The sequence below is a fragment of the Meriones unguiculatus genome, chromosome 16 (assembly GCF_030254825.1).
Source record: "Meriones unguiculatus strain TT.TT164.6M chromosome 16, Bangor_MerUng_6.1, whole genome shotgun sequence".
NCBI lineage: Eukaryota > Metazoa > Chordata > Mammalia > Rodentia > Muridae > Meriones > Meriones unguiculatus.
In genome coordinates this window covers 7,363,289-7,380,231 of record NC_083363.1, presented here as the reverse complement: position 1 = coordinate 7,380,231, position 16,943 = coordinate 7,363,289, and the positions used below count along the sequence as shown (strand labels likewise).

Sequence of the window (16,943 nt, the reverse complement as noted above, 5' to 3'; positions counted from 1 at the left end):
GACACTGACAGAGACTTCACAAGGTGAATCGGTATACACAAAGTAAGAACTATACTTCAAACTTGTCTTTGGTTATTCAAAGTTTAAAAAAAAAAGTTTCCAGGACTTAGAGGGTCCTCCAGCCCAGAAGATCCAATTTCCACATTCCACTACAAGGGAACAGGAAGACTGCAGAATGACCATGGCCACAGTATGCCACAGGTCGCCTCTTATTCTGCAAGCCACACACCTGAAGGTGGGCTCCAAGAATTGCTTCTGCAAACACCCAGAGCCTGACTTCAACAAAGTACCCCAGTCACACCACGGATGCAAAACAGAGGTCTGAGACACTTCCAGAGCTTGGGGTGCAGCCTCAGGCAAGGGGTGCAGCCTGGGCTTTGTGGTTCTGAGAGCTCTGCTTTGCTGCTCTGCACCTACAGGACTTCCAGTCTTGATGAGCGCACACAGTGGACAGGCATCCTACGGCTGCTTCTAGTGTACAACAGAGGCTATGGCTGCTTCCGGGGCCACAAGTAACCTCCCTGGTGTCTCAAGACTGTTGTGAATTTTACAAATTTCTTCAATAAGGGAGATGAAACATGAAGAGAAACAAACCAACTAGAGGCTAGGCTACTTGACAAAAAATGACAGTCACAAAAAGGGGCGCTTAGCCTGTGCCACTGCACCCCGACGCAGGCAGCAGAAGTCCTTCTAGAAGGCAGCACACACCTGGGAGTTCTGGATCCTAATTGTCCCAGGAGATAGCGCCTGTGTGACCACTTGGCCTTGTGGAGTGACAACGGTGACAGGCTGGTACACTGTGCCACCTCAAAAAGGAAGAGAGAATTTAAAGGTTAAACTATTTTAAGTCGTAGTGATCTAAAGCCATTCTTCCCGGCACGCTTGTGGAAGAAGTGAAAAGCCTGCTGGGTGAGCCTTTCAACCACCTCAAATGGTCAACAATACTTCGCAAACCATTTAGTCCAACAAATTATCACACCAAATCTGGCCTGTATGGCATCTGCCCTTATCAATAGGGTCGTGGAAGTCCCTTCCTTTTGCTTGCTTTTCCTACAGTTAGGACATAACCAGGATTTAGCTAAAGGTATGGGATAATGAACACCTTTATGCTAGCTTTCTGTTGGTGTTTTCTTTTTTATTTGTTTGGAAGCAGGGTCCCTCCATGCAGTCCTGGCTGTCCTCAAGCTCCCTGAGCTCCGCCTGCCTCTGCCTCCTGGTACACCGCCACACTGAATCCTAGTTATGTTTCTTAGCAACAGTTCTCTTTTTCTGGTGAAGTCTCCTTTACCCCGCACTCTGATACGTGAGAGGATATGTCTACTACTCCCTACCTACCTGTTCCAACTCAGGATTCTCATATCTGCGATATTCTACACAGAGCACAAAATGTTCCAACTGCCTCCTTCCTGTAATGGTTTTGTTATAAAAAATAAAACTAAGTCTAAGGTAATATTGTTCCTTGATTGGTACCACCAATTTATAATACAGCTAAGCAGTTTCTGAGTCCTGTGGATAGCACAATTAAAAACTATGTTATTTGAGAAGTTAGCAAGATGATCCAGCAGGTAAAGGTGCTTGCTATCAGGCCTAGGTAATCCAGGTTTGATTCCTAGAACCCATGTGGTGGAAAGAGGGAAATGAATGACTCCTGCAAGTAGCCCTCTGACCTCCACATACAGGCCATGATGTATGTATGTATTCGTGTGCACACATACATACACACATACACTAAGTACTTCAAAAATTGTATTATTTTAAACCATAATTAATTTTTGCCACATATTTTTCTTTTTTACCTTCTTATTTTAAAGTGTGCACATGTGAGTGTGGGTGTGTGCACACGAGTGCAGGTACCCATGGGCGACCCCCCAGAGCTGGTGTTATAGACGGCTGTGAGCAGCCTGCCGCAGGCGCTGGGGAGCCAACTCAAACCCTCTGGAAGTAGGTGCTCTCAACAGCTCAGCCACTTCTCCAGACCCTTGCTGTGTACAGTCGATTCCTATGTAAAACTTTTTTCCCCAAATGATTTTGGTAGAGAAACACAATCTGTACAACATACATGTTGAAAATCAACACGAAGCAGATCCTGAAACTGCTCTAGATTCTAGTACTATTATATCAGTAACATGCATTGAGTAAAACACAGTGAAATCGAGAAGAAAAAAAATGGAAGTTAAAAGACATTTATATATATATATGTATATATGCTTATTCTAATATAATGAATCTGTTTTCTGCAAAAGCTCATGAAAGGTGTCCTACCTGCCACTGTTGCCATGGTTACATTTCCCTGTTGCAGGGCTGATGCTGGCACCACAATTCCCTGGGGGCTGAGCGTGCCTGTGATGGCGCTTTGAATCTGCTGAATATCAGAACATACACATTGTGGGAATTACTAGAACACAGAAAAACCATGTTCAAAACTTCAAAGAAAGCAGTTTCATAACGTTACAATAGGAAGGGGGGCTAGGGACACAAAGCAGACTCAGGCTTTCAGAAAGCAAGCATCCGTACGGGAACTAGAGAGATGCAAAACCAACCACACTGGATATGATGGGCTTGCTGTTCAAGCCCAGGTGGGGAGCAGAAAGACCCAGCTTTCGATCACAACTTTCTCCTTAGTCTTGGCTCAGGTAACAGTTCTCCACAGCCACACCCTTCAGGACAGAAGGAACACATGCAAAGCTGACACCACAAGCTTGGAGGCACCAAAAGCCAGGGGCAAAGGGAGGAAGTCCACCTTCGAATTAGTCAGCTAATTAGTTCAACCCATGCAATGAGGCAGGAAAAGAAAAAATTAGCAGAAAAGAAAGGGAGCAGAGTTGTTCCTATTTGTACATGACTCAGTGAAAGAAGGAAGGAAGGAAGGAAGGAAGGAAGGAAGGAAGGAAGGAAGGAAGGAAGGAAGGAAGGAAGGAAGGAAGGAAGGAAGGCAGGCAGGCACCAACCAACCTAGGGAATGGACCAAATAAATACTTTACTTAGAAGAGAAAAATGAACCCATCAGGGTCACAGGAAATGAGAACAAACACCAGCTGTTAGAAGGGGCTTGACAGATGGGGAAGAGGGTGAGGAAGTTACAGAGCGGCAAGCATGACCAAAGCAGCTTATACACATTCATGGAAGGTCAAAATGAAATCCACTACTTTCTACAACTGACATCTGCTCACAGAAACACACAGGCTTATACACTCCATGTGATTTTCTTAGGAATGCTCCCAAGACACATTAATATTTAAATAATAACTGCCCCACCGCCACACCCCTGAAAAAAAAGAAAGAGAAAAGCCAGGTGATAGTGGCACACTCCTTTAATCTCAGCACTTGGGAGGCAGAAGCAGCTGGATCTCTGTGAGTTCAAGGCCAGCCTGGTCTACAGAGTTAGTTCTAGGATACACAGGATTGCACAAAGAAACTCTTGAACAACATCCCAAACCCCACAAAAAAAAAAAAAAAAAAAAAAAAAAAAGTAACTGCTTTTCTGCAGACTAGCAACAAACCATCTCTCCAGGGGCTGGAGGGATGGCTTGGTAGTTAAGAGCATATGGGGTGGTTCTGGGGGACAGGGTTTGGTTCCCAGGAACAACATGGCAACTCACAATTGTCAGTAACTCCAGCTCCAGGGAGTCTGATACCTTGGTCTGGCTTCCTCAGGCACCAGACAAGGTACACATATATTCATGAAGGCAGCACTCATACATCTAAAACTAAGTAAGTCTTTAAAAACAAACAGAACCCATTTATAATCATTTAAAGACACACATGTGTGTACAGAGATGGGGTCTCACTGTGTATGTATCTCCAGCTGTCCCAGAACTCTGCATGTAGACCAGGCTGGCCTGACCTCACACTCACAGAGATCTGCCTGCCTCTGCCTCCCAAGTGTCGGGAGTAGAGGTGTGTGCTACTATATCAAGCTACTTGTGAGGACTTCTAATCGCCATGGATCACTATGCTGAAAACTGCAAACACTGATGAAAAGCCCGAGGGGATGTAAACAAAAGCAGAGATGTGGCATGTTTCTGAAGAGCCACACAGTAAAGAAGTCAGGTCTCCTAAACTGATGTGGAAGGTCAATGCAGTGCTGCCAACACCCACAGTGATATTTGTTTATAGATCTACACAGCATCATTAACAATATGGAAAAGAAATGATGAAATGGGAGGAAACCATCTCTTCAATGCTGAGACTTGCCAGGTAGGTGTAAACAATCATCTACAGACACACAGGGCAATGGGACAGAACATCAGACACAGAGGCTCCTGAAACGTGCCCACCAGCTTTTGACAAAGCAGGAAATAAAGTTCAGCAGGAGGAGAGCTTTCAGCAACAGGTGTTGGAGCAGATGAACATCTGCAGACACTTATAACTTTTCAAAACTTAGAAATTAAAGGAAAACAAAAGTTAAAACATGAGCAAAACGGGGGCTGGAGAGGTGGCTCCGAGGTTAAGAGCACTGGCTGCTCTTCCAGAGGTCCTGAGTTCAATTCCCAGCAACCACATGGTGGCTCACAACCATCTATAATGAGATCTGGTGCCCTCTTCTAGCATGGAAGTGTACAAGCAGACAGAACACTGTATACATAATAAATAAATAAATCTTAAAAAAAAAACATGAGCAAAAGACATAGGCAGCCTTTTCTAGCAAAGATGACACACAGATGGCAGATCAGCACGTGAAAACATCACTTGCTATTAGGGAAATTCAAATAAAGTCCACGATGAAATAAGTTAGTATTTAATGGGGAGAGGACTTCCTTTGGGAAGATGAGAAATTCCTGGAAGTGAATAGTGGCGGTGATGGCCACACAGCAGGGAGACTGCACTTGATACCACTGGTTAAGAGCTGAGAATTTTATGTCATCAAGGCAGCCAACAATTCTGTAGGAGGGTCTCGGGAGTTAGTGCTGAGTGATCAGCACTGCCATGGCCCAGAAGCACAGTGGGCCCCAAAGGCAAGTACCTGGGACTGCACGGGGGAGTACGGACTCCCAGGCTCCCCACTCAGCAGGGTCTCGCTGTTCATCTTTGTCTTCAGACAGGCAATGTACCGACTACAGAAATCCTTACAGAGTTCATTAACCTTTTCCAGTTCAAGAAGATGAATGCGCAGGACCTGGATTGCCTTCACCATCTAGAGGTAGAGAAAACAAAGACTTTGAAGTGGGAAATAGCGTGCTGTTATCATAAGTCACCTTATCACACATACTGTTCTTTCTTGGCTGTTAAATGCAAACAGTGGCGTTGCATCAGCATTAGCACTTACACAGACAGGCAAAGTGTCTGTGCACTTCAGGGCCTCTGCCCAGCTCTGGCAGCACCTGTGACACACACAGGAATATGGAGCCTCCTTCAGCATGGCTATGCTGGGAGTGTGGCTCAGTGTTCTGGGATGACTGGGCTGCGGCCTCACTCTACTCCATCTCAATATCTGCACCTATCCTACAGTGGTTCTCACAGCTCAACCCACCAGCTCTGCCTTTTCTGGATCACATTTCTGATGTCAAGTCTAAGAACTCTCTACCTAGCTCTAGATCCCCAAATTCTTCATATTGTTTAATATGAAGTCACCAAGTGTTGAGGATACTTGCCCTCTAGCAATGGTCATGAAGAATGTCTTTGGCACCTCTTGCTGTGAACAATGACCCTCAGCCACAGGCTCATGTATGAAGTCACCTACATTCCTGAAGCAGTGAGAGACCGTCAGTCACAAAAGCTACAGAGCATGAGCACCTCTAGCTCCTGCGCTTAGACGAGGAGGTGCTGGCAGGCTGTAGAGGATACCTGTCCCCTCAACTGAGCCAGGCCAGGGATGGGCCAGAACCTAAAGCACTCCTGATCCTTACCTGTCTGGTGGTAAAGACTGACCGCACAATGAGACATCAAAAGCAGCTGTGGAGAGCTGCTTGCTTGTCAAGCTGCTTTGTTATTCAGCAAAAAAACATGTTTTCACCCCGGCTTTCACGGTGAGACAGAGAAAGAGGATGTTTCACCAAGTTCCTTAAAACTTGTTTGTGTGACCTTGGACCATATCTGCTACAGGGAAGTAGTTTTAGAAAATAAGTCTGGCAGTTCCACGAACTTCTTTCTTGTATTGATGTGACTTGTTTTTGCTTTGCCTATAAAAAGGAACTGTGGGATAAACTCACGCTGCAGTCTTACTGACAGCCCTCTTGAGCTGATCCTGTGTGTAGTGTGACTTGCTTTCATTATTTCAAACTCTCCATTCAGGATCTGCTGGACTCTGCCAGTGGGCTCTGGCAAGCAGCAGAGCTAAGATTGATACAACTTAATCATGGATGATGACGTTTCCAAAAGACCTGCTGAAGGCCTGAGCCCTACAGGGTACTCACAAAACCCCGAGAAGGTACCTTGCTGTGGGGTTTCTAAGTTCATCGGATTCTGGGAGAGGCTCAAGCTGAAAGAGCAAACAGTGCAGGTACCCTGAAAAGGGACACTGGCACTGCCTGTGTCCTCAAAGACCTCGCCACTGGATTGGAAAGGATGAAGGCCCAGCAATTGGTGTCAGCCCTGGGGGAGCTGCTTTACAGAGAACAGCTCAAGCTTGTTTCTAAGATTAGGTCTGTACTCACAACACAAGTGGTGCAGACACTTGTGGGAGAAGCCTGCCCCAGGGAATCTTTATAGACACCCATGAGAGAACTGAGCCCCCATCGCAGCAGGAAGCACAAATTAGTAGATTATTAAAGGAAAACTAGCTAGAAACTAGAAGACTAGAAAGGTAAACTGCATTAGCAGGCTTAAATTACACACAAAAAGCCAGGTGCAGTGGCGCACGCCTTTAGTCCCAGTGCTCTGGGAGGAAGAGGCAGGAGGATCTCTATGAGTTCAAGGCCAGCCTGGTCTACAAAGTGAATCCAGAACAGCCAGGGCTACACAGAGAAATCCTGTCTCAAAAAGCCAAAACAAAACACAAACAAAACAAAAACCACATACAAAAAATAGAAACAGAACATGGACTTTACTCACTAAGTTGTCAGTTTCCGGATCTTCACAGAAGAAGGGCTTCCCATCCTTCTCCTGCTTCCTGACAAAGTTCTCAATGTCTACGTCGAAGCTGGCAGATGTTGTGCCCTCTGAGCCTTGTGTAGACTGCTCACATTTCTCAAACAACAAAGCTAACAATGGAAACAGTGGGTGCCTGCGGGGAAAGAGAGCAAAGGTGTGGGAGCTCATAGGTGTGCACTGTCTGGTCTGCATGAATAATCCTTAAACGGCCCATTCCTTGTTTCTGTGTGCTCTCTTGGAATGCTATTCCATGTATGTGCACCGTGCACACTCCTGGTACTCATGGATTCCGAGGAGGGCATCAGATCCTCCGGGTCCTCTGGGAGAACAGCCCACGCTCTTCACCACTGAGCCATCTCTCTTAACCCATCTGTTACTTGTTTTTTGTTTACGGCACAGCTACTCTAGTGGAACTGTTTCGTGAAATATTTTTAGCTGGGTTAGTTTTAAGCCTGTATGAACTGTATTAATTTTTCTCGCTATTGGTTTGCCATTTGTTTGCTGACATAGGGTCTCATTGCACGGTCCAGGCTGGCCTTGGTTCACACTCCTTGGCTGCAAGCTCCCAGTGCCTGAGATTACAGCATGTATCACCCAGCCTGGATCTGTATTTTTATTTGTCAACTCTCCAACAGTCAAAGGACCATTCTTGTCCTTAGATCCTTATCTGTGTGCTGCCACTATAAACACAGCTCTAGGATACCCAAACCCTCTTCTTGTCCTCCCTGTGGTACACCATGCTGGAGCCCCTACCCAGTTGGGTCATCATCAAGTTTCTCTTGGTGTGATGTACAGGCAGTTATACATAATATAAGCCTTCTAAGAAGGGCTGCCTTCACTCAGCCCAAGACAGCTGGGATTCACACAAACAGCTGCACAAAGCCATAGTCCTTCCTTTCCACGCTGAGGGGCGTACGCCATATGGACGCACCCTGCATGAGAAACACACAGGCTGTTTCTAGTCTGACGATTAGGAGTCAGGAGTCTGAATAACTGCACGGCCGGCTAGGCGTCTACCCGCCCGTGTTCACAGTGCATAGTCACGAAGCGACGAAGCCCAGCCCTGTGTGGTGGCACACCTTTGAGCCTAGCACTTGGGAGACAGAGGCTGGCAGATTTCTGTGAGTTCATGGCCAGCTTGATCTACATCGTGAGGTCTAGAACAGATCAGAACTACACAGACTGTGTTTCAAAAAGAAAAAAAAGAGAGCGATGAAGCAACCCAAAGCCCAAGTGTCTGTTGACAGATGTGGTAAATGCACAGTGGAATAGTATTCAGCCTCCAAAAGGAAGAAGTCCCAGAAGAGTATTGCAGATTCATGTTTAAACATTTTATGTGAAAGAAGCCAGTCAAGAAGAGAAGATCAAGGAGGCATGATGTAACTGAAGTGAGTGTCTACGACAGGCATGGCCTCACCAGGAGACACCTGGGCAGCGGAGCACAAGGACAACAAGGACTCTCTAGGGCTGCATGTGTGGAAGTCAGAGCACAGCTCTGTGGGTCCCAGGAACCACACTCAGGTTATCCGGTTTTGCATGGCAAGTGCTTTGCCTGCTGACCAAACTCAATGCCCCTTTTCTTTTAGAGTCTTGTTATGGAGCCCAGGGTGGCCCAACACTGGCTCCAAATCCTCTGTCCCAGTGCTGAGGTGCTGAGTGTGCACCACCATGCCGGCCGGAAGATTTTCTCAAAGGTTACCCAAAATGGAGATTTATACTATAAAACCTTTTCTTTTATTATTAGAAGTAACATCTCCATCTGAAAAGGTTTCCCTATTAGGACCTCCCAGATCAGCCTGAATCCCAGCCCTGGGTTCCACTTGACGCGTCTGTATTCTCCCTCGTTCTCTGCAAACCACATTTTCCACACCCAGGCACTACCTATAAATGGCCTGCTTGTCAGCATCCATTGGGGTCTGAGACTCCATGGGAGGAGGGCTCACTCCTTCTGTATCTGGGTCAGAGCAGTTGAGATCTTGCTCTGTTTTTAACTCTGTGACCATCTGCATCTGTAAAAGGAGAAGTTTTGTTACAAAACACTTATAGAGCTCAGCTCATTCTGCAGCAGGAAAATTATATAACTGACAATAACACCACAAAGAACACTAGTAGTAAAACTCCTGTTTTTTTTTTTTTTTTAAGAGACAGAGTTTCTCTGTGTAGCCTTGGCTGTCCTGGATTCCCTTTTAAGCCCAGGCTGCCTCAAACTCACAGAGATCCACCTGCCTCTGCCTTCCTGAGTGCTAGGATTATAAGCGTATGTGTATGTACCACCGTGCCCTGCTTTTTTATTTTGTTTTCTGGTCTTTTTGCTTATTTGTTTGTTCTTTGAGAAAGGGTTTCTCTGTGTAGCCTTGGCTGCCCTGAACTTGCTTTACAGACTAGGCGGGCCTGGAACTCAGAGATCTAGCAAAACTTCTTTGAATCTCGTATGTTCTAAGAGTAGACAGCATAAAGGCCAAATTCATTATGAAGTGAGATGATTTTAAAGCCATCATGATGTATTGCTGAGAGAAACTGCACAGTGCAAGCTGATTCTTCTAGCCAAACAGCTCCCAATTAGTAACTTGGTAAGAGGGGGAACAGAAGGTCTGTGTTCTTATACTGGTACACAAAAACTCAAATACAACACTACCATTCTGTGGCAGGGCTCAAGTTCTCCCACACCTATCCTACGCTGCTATACAAATATGAACAGGGGCTGGGCACAGATCATGTTCAACATCTATCCTAGACTTCATTCCCAGCATATACGCACATGCACACAATGAGTTTTGAGAAGATTTTTACGTGTGCGTGTGTGTGTGTGTGTGTGTGTGTGTATGTATGTATGTATGTATGGGCACATGAATGCGTGTGTATGTGCACACGGGCACAGATGCCCATGGAGGCCACAGTTATGGGTGGTTGTGAACCATATAATGTGCATTCTGGGAACCAAACTCCAGCCTTCTCAAGAACAGTAAGAGCTCCCAACCAGTGAGCCATCTCTCTGGCCTCAGCTCACGATTGTAGACAAAGGGCACTTTATTTAGAAAGCAAAGACCAGGTGTGCTTTCTAGGGTTGTTAACATTCTCACGGTTACACAAGCTATGCATCTGTCACTCAAATAAAATGAAATGCTGATTAGCCATCCCCTGAGACTTCCTGCCAGAAGTTTCAGACTGTCCTCAAGTGGTCACCCTGCCTCCACCCATCCGGAAGGAGCCCTAACTAGGTGCCCTGCCCCCAAGGATGCTCTCTAGCAGTGCAGAAGGAATCCATTCTGTTTCCTTTAGAGGTGGTATAAAACAGTTGGAGAATTCTTTCTTTCTTTCTTTCTTTTTCTTTCAAAAACCAAGGCAACTTGGGGCTAGAAAGTTAACAGCACTCACTAGCTACTCTGTTAGCTCCAGTTCTAGGGGCGCCAACACTCTCTTCTGCCCTCTGAGGGCTCCTCCACAAGTATGGATTACAAAAATTCACACAGACTCACACACATGTACATAATATTTAATATTCTTAAAAAAGAACAAAACAGACTGGCACAGTGGTAATCCTATCACTTGGTAATCCTATCACTTGGGGAGGCAGAGGCAGGTGAGTCCAGGACAGCCAAGGCCACACAGGGAAACTGTCTCGAAAAACCAATAATAACAACAATAGTAATAATGATGATGATGATGATGATGCAACTAGCCAGGCACGGGGGCTCACACCTCTGATCCCAGCACTCCGGGGGCAGAAGCCTGTAGATAACTCTGAGTTTGAGGCCAGGTCTACATAGTGAGTTCCCAGCAAACCAGGGCTATATAGTGAGATGTTGTCTCAGAAAATTTAAATAAATAAGTATGCAACGAAAGCCTAACTAAACACAAGCCTTTTAAAGGTGGTCTGACTGTGTGAATAAAAAAGCATTACAAGACTTCAGAGTCTTCTTTTAAATGACTTTGAAGGAGGAGGAACCCAAGCGTTCTACCTCGGGAAGGTGTGACTGTCCACACAAGGGCACATGGAATGTCCCTGAAAGAACATCAGGCCCTGCTGCAGGAGGCTGTCACTGCTCCTTCTGGTATGGGGATATACACAGGAGGCTGATAAAAAGCTATTCTGAACAAAGGCCTAGAGGACAAGAGGTGAAGAGCAACTGGAACAGCCAGAGGTAGAGCCTCTAGGCAAAGAGATGCCTGAATGTGCCATGAGGTGCTGGATGGCCTGGCGGTCCACCAGGGCATGCAGGCATGCAGAACTAGGGCAGTTTGGACGTTGCCTAACACCCATGGGGAGCCACGTTAGGGCTCAGAGAGGGGATATATTGTTGGATGTGTATGTCAAAAGAAATCACCCAGAGCTGGGTGTGGTAGAGCCTAGTTGTGATTTCAGTACTCAGGAGGGAGGAAGGAGGATCAGGAGTTAAAAAGTCATCCTCAACCACAGAAGGTGTGAGGCTAGCCTGAGCTATGCTACATATGAAAAAAACAATAAAAGAACTGGAGAGAGTATCAGGGAAGGAAGAACAGGAGGAGGAAAGGGAAGGGAAGAAAGGGGAAGGGAGGGAATGGGAAAGTAGAAAAGAGGAGGGGAGAAAGAAAAGGTCCCAAGGCAGACTCAAAACAGCAAAAGCACTACAAAACAAAACAAACATGTGCAAGCACAACATCTGGCTCGCCCCTAGATTTTATTCTGTGACACAGGTTCTCATGCTATTGTAGGCAGGCTAGCCTTGAACTTGTGGCAGTCCTGCCTCAGTCTCCTGAATATGAGACAAGTAAGTAAGCCTGGGTCTGAAGAGGTGGCACAGCATTAAGATTGTATACTTCTTACAGAGGATCTGAGTTCAGTTCCCAGAACTCCAGCTTACAACTGCTTATAACTCCAGCTCCAGGGTATCCAGTGTCCTCTTTTGGACCTCAGGGGTACCTGTACTCATACCCTAAAAATGGTGGCTAGGCAGGAAGTAGTGGTGTCACACAAGAAGCCAGCAAGAGCAGCTGAGAGCTCTGAGCTCCAATATGTAATGAATGCCTAATACATTTAAAGTCACAAGCTCACGGAGACTCAAAAGTCACATAGAGTGCTGTCTACATTTTGTGTCAGGTCGCCTGGCAGTCATCAGGATGCAGAATAGGTCAGGCCCTTACTTGCTGTCCATCTTGATAGCTGTCTATACTTAACGTCTGTGTAGCCATCATGGTTGATGAGGGTTCACTTCAGACATCAGATCATCTTGAGTCAGAAGCGAATGGTGTCTAGAAAAATAAGAGCAGAAGAGTACCGGTTAACACTTGCTCAGCATCCCTCGCCTTTTTGTCCCAGCATCACGTCATCTCTATAAACTGCACTTTTACAAACACAGGGACAGTCCCTTCTTAACTCCAGGCCAAACGCTCCTTGGCAGCACTACACTTGCTTAGCAGTCACTCATCTTACTGTGCTGGGCCCCAACCTGCTATTATATGGTCAACCACACGCCTTTACCTCCTAATAAGGAGCCAGTAAGTTCTTCCACATACAAGACACTGGGTGGGGCCCTGGGACACCAGGAGCACAGGAGTCAGTTTAGAGAGACCCAGCCTCCCTTGAGTACATGGCAGTAGGGGGAGGGGCGCAGAAGAGGAGACTAGCAGGAGAGATACCCAGTGGCGCCACAGGATAGGAGCATGAGGAGAAAAGGAGAGGTATGGAGGGGTTCCCAGGATGTGTGGGCAGAGCAGGCCTTCCCCACAAAAAAGCCATCTAAGAAAGGCTTGATTACCATTAAGACTAGGGAGAAAAGAAGAAATGACTAGTGCAAAATGAAAATATTGTGTCCCACAGGCACACTGACAAATCTGCGTGTGTGGCACGAGTAAGTAAGCAATGGTCATTTGCTTAGTGATGACAGACACCCTCACAGTAATGCTGCTGAGCTGGAATGACGGCCAGGGATCTGACAAGCATGGGAGGTGGAGGTGGAGGTGGGGGATGCAGTGTGGCAGCACGGGGTCAGTCCCAGCTGGCCTAGACCAAAGACAGGTACATCGTCTGTTCTGCACTAGCAGAACCAACTAAGGGTCACCAAAGCAAGCACAGTTACACTCTAGACTGGGCAAAACAGAAGCGCATACAGCCTGTGCAGGGCAAGCCAAGGACAGAAATGAGCAGCAAGTCTTGAGACAGCTCAGAGAAGGGGTCTGTCCCACCAGCAGTGTGATGGGAGCAATAGCCGGGCTACCTCTTGAGCACAATGATGCTTGCTTTATATGTGAGAAGTTGGAATAATGGGGCCAAGGCCACAGAGCTGACCAAAGGTAAACTGGGCTCATTTCAGCATCATCCTGAGGTTCCCAGTACCAGAGCTTTTCACAGGCCCAGGAGCTGTATGGGGGAAGGGGCCAATAGACAAGTTCACTAGATACCACAGGGACAAATGGCTTGGGCACAGATAGAAACTACTGACACACACTGGCAAGTCAATGACAGGAGTGATGAGGTACAGGAGCCAGGCTGGGGTGGAGGATGACTGGGGGCAGAAAGCACCTTAGAGGGGAGAGGTCTGACGAGTGAAGAGGTAGCAGGCTACCTACTGTGCTGAAAGGAAGCCAGCAGACAAGATGGCTGAACACAGTGGAGAAGCTGGTAGGGATGTCTGATCAGGTGAGTTTGTGCTACAGTGAGGACAGCAAGCCGATAGATAGAAGCCCACAGCAGATGTGAGCAGTGGCTGGCTCATGCTCCGACCACAGGTACAGACCAGACTGAACAGCTGAGGGGCACAGAGCCAAGGTGGGGAGCTGCAAGCACAAGAGTCAGAGTTGGTGAGCCAGGGACCTGCAGGTGGACTAAGGGAGCAGGGATGGGCCCAAGCTTCCCACCTGAGCACCTGGAAGAACAGAGCCGCGTGGGTCCTGAGATGAGCAAACAGCTAAGGAGAGCTCCGTGTCTTGGGAGGGAAAGCAGGCAGGACATCTCAGGCTGCAGACGACTCTCAGACACCTTCTCGGAAACTGAGCAGAGGAGCCTGGGCTGGAATCACTTGGTCATCGTCAGGGCACAGTGGGTACACTTGGAGATGAGCTGAGTCCTCCACAAGACACGTCCCACTCTATCACCCAGCACCTGAGCATGGACCAGATTTAGAAACAGGGTCTTAAAGACAGAATGACACTAAGTGTCTCGAGACGAAATGTTTCTGGACTTGGGACAGAGCAACTGGTTGTCTATGTAAGAGGAGAGAGGAAGATCTGAGACACACAGAGGCTCATGATGGTAAGGAGGAGGCACACACTACAGTAACACACCTTTCAGCCCCGGAAGCCTCAGTGTTGCTTGGGTCACCAGAAACTAGAAGAGGCAAGGTCAGCCTCCTAGAGCCCTCAAAGGGAGTGGAACCTTGTCTACACCTGGATCGTGGATTTCCTGACCCATGAGAGAATCCATTTCTGGGGGTGGTAGACATTAAATCTAGGGCCTCCCACAGGCTAAGTGAGTGCTCTACTGCTTAGACTATCCAGCTGAGGGTAATTTGGCATTGTTGCCCTAGTAGACAAGTACACATAGACACATGACGTAAATGCCAAGAGACTGGAGGAGACCAAAAGAAAGACAGAAGGCAGAGTGCAAGGAGATGGCCTGGAGGTTGGAGGACAAGAGAACACAGCACAGCACATGAGAAGCACAATAGAACTGCTTACACTACATAAAAGAGGGAGGCCATGGTGGGGGAGGGCCAGCCATGCCAAGGACTTCCTCAGGATCAGGAAGAGGAGGACTGAGTCAGCAGCTGGTGAGCAGAAGGCCTTTGGTGGGCAAAACAAGAACCATGGCCCCAAACCCTACCACCAGGAGCCATGGTATCAGCAGGGCACATTCCTAAGAGCTGTCTGTACTAGGAGGGGTGGGAAAACACTTTAAAAGAAGAGCCAGTACAGCACAGACAGCCGCTCAGAAGATGGAGTGAGCGCAGTGAGAAAACCAAGTTAAATACTGTTTCTTCGCTTTTGTTTTCTTTCCTGGAGACAGGGTCTCACCATGTAGCTCTGGCTATCCAAGAATTCACTTTGTAGACCAGGCTGGCTTCAGACCCACAGAGATTCACCTGCCTCTGCCTCCCAAGTGCTGGAACTAAATTCATGTGCCAATACTCCATTTTAAAGAGCTAAATCTTAAAAAAAAAAAAAAAAAGAGCTAAATCTTTAAAATGCTGTGAAGTCTGGTAGGTCTGTGTGTTCCACCTCCCCCAGGACCCCATTCTTGAGACAGAGACCCACACACCTGCGACTTGCTCCAGAGCATCTCCTAATGCCCTCTTCTGTGATTAAAGTCTGGCTCTCCTCCAATCCTGACTCCTCTTCAGGTTTGCTTCAACCTACCCTTCCACCCTCAAATCCAGCACAGCACAGTTCCTCAGACCTCCATCTCTGCAGCTTCCACCAGGCTGCCAGAGCCCAAGTCTGGCCTTGCTCCAAACCATTCTCCAGGCTTTCTAAACCGCAAACTGGTCATGTGACTGTCCTCAAAAAGTTGTCTCTCCCCAAGCCCTTCCCCAGGCATCAGGCTACGTCCACCCACCTCCAAGGTACATCTTCAAACCAGCTACCTTGTCTCCCTTCTGCTGCAGCGCTCTCTCCCACCACAGTCCTAACCTCCCTAGAAGCTCTGCCCACCCTGTCTCCCACTCTGTGTGTATGGCTAGCTCAGAGCATGCTTTATCATCCACACCTCCTTCCTCCTGGGCCTTGCCTAGGGAACAAGAAGCCCACACAGAGCCTGGGAAACGATGATCTTCAACCATCAGTCAACTGGAGGTCTAAGTCTCTCAAGGGCTGAGATGGTTAAGATATGAAAGTATTTTTCAAAGATTAACTTAATCACTTTAGTGTAGGTATGTGCGCTTGTGTGAGTTTATGTGTACCATGTAGATAGAGGCCAGAAGACATTGGATCTCTAGGAACTGGAGGTCCAGGAGGTTGTAGCTGTCATGTGGGGTGGGTGAACTGGAGCTCCAGGAGGTTGTAGCTGTCATGTGGGGTGGGTGAACTGGAGCTCCAGGAGGTTGTAGCTGTTATGTGGGGTGGGTGAACTGGAGGTCCAGGAGGTTGTAGCTGTCATGTGGGGTGGGTGAACTGGAGCTCCAGGAGGTTGTAGCTGTCATGTGGGGTGGGTGAACTGGAGCTCCAGGAGGTTGTAGCTGTCATGTGGGGTGGGTACTGGGAACTGAACTTGAGTCCTCTGCAAGAGCAGCAAGCACTCTTAACTATTCAAACAATCTTTCCAGCCTTACACAATTTTTTGTTCTTGTTGTTTTCATTTTGTGAGCTAGGGTCTCTCTACATAGCTCTAGCTGTCCTGGACTCACTGTGTAGACAAGGCTGGCCTAGAACTCAGAGATCTGCCTGCCTCCGCTCCTGAGTGCTGTAGGATTAGAGGCGTGTGCCACCATGTCCGGCCTCTTATAATTATAGAGGTATTCTAAACAATAGCTAAACTAAAGAGCCACTGGACTCCCCCACAGATTTTCCCCTTCCCTGGCCATGAGGAGTGGTGAGGGACCCTGCTGTGACTGCCACTGAGGTACATCTCCCAGGGTTGTCACACCTTGAATCCAACAGTATACTGACAGTTCCATATCAAAATCAGGTCAGTCTAGAAGTGACGGTGTCACACAGTCAATGGCTGGTCCTGTACTGCTTCCAGATAGCTCTCACTGAACACTCTTCATGTGGCACAGGAAAAGATGCCACCCTGCTGGGAGATAGTCTTCTAGTCTCACTGAGGAGGCTTCCTGAGCAAACTTGGCTAAGAGATGATGGCCAATGAACCATCTGGGAAGCCAGGGGGCAGTGTAACAACCCAGAGGTTTGGTCTCTCCATGCCTGTTTTCCAGAAGAACACAGTTCTAGAGCAGAGCATGTATGCTTCTGGTTGTACTCAGTGACCCTTCACTGCTGTCTCA

General features: G+C 47.4%; 1 protein-coding gene across 7 annotated transcripts in view; it reads right to left on the bottom strand.

Moving 5' to 3' along the window:
* The window catches only part of Pknox1 (PBX/knotted 1 homeobox 1), a 43,156-nt gene that overhangs the window by 13,711 nt on the left and 12,502 nt on the right, over positions 1-16,943 (bottom strand). For 2 of the 7 annotated variants that reach the window (XM_021645146.2, XM_060369228.1), the window contains exons 2-8: positions 13,864-14,107; positions 12,151-12,258; positions 8,911-9,038; positions 6,991-7,162; positions 4,964-5,134; positions 2,263-2,362; positions 709-806 (exon numbers count right to left, since the gene is read on the bottom strand). In XM_021645146.2, coding sequence (XP_021500821.1) covers positions 709-806; positions 2,263-2,362; positions 4,964-5,134; positions 6,991-7,162; positions 8,911-9,038; positions 12,151-12,201 — 720 coding nt within the window. In that variant the 5' untranslated portion in view covers positions 12,202-12,258; positions 13,864-14,107. Of the gene's footprint in view, positions 1-708; positions 807-2,262; positions 2,363-4,963; positions 5,135-6,990; positions 7,163-8,910; positions 9,039-12,150; positions 12,259-13,575; positions 13,783-13,863; positions 14,108-16,943 lie in introns of all 7 variants that reach the window. The other 5 variants (XM_021645149.2, XM_060369229.1, XM_060369227.1 and 2 more) reach the window with 4 other exon arrangements.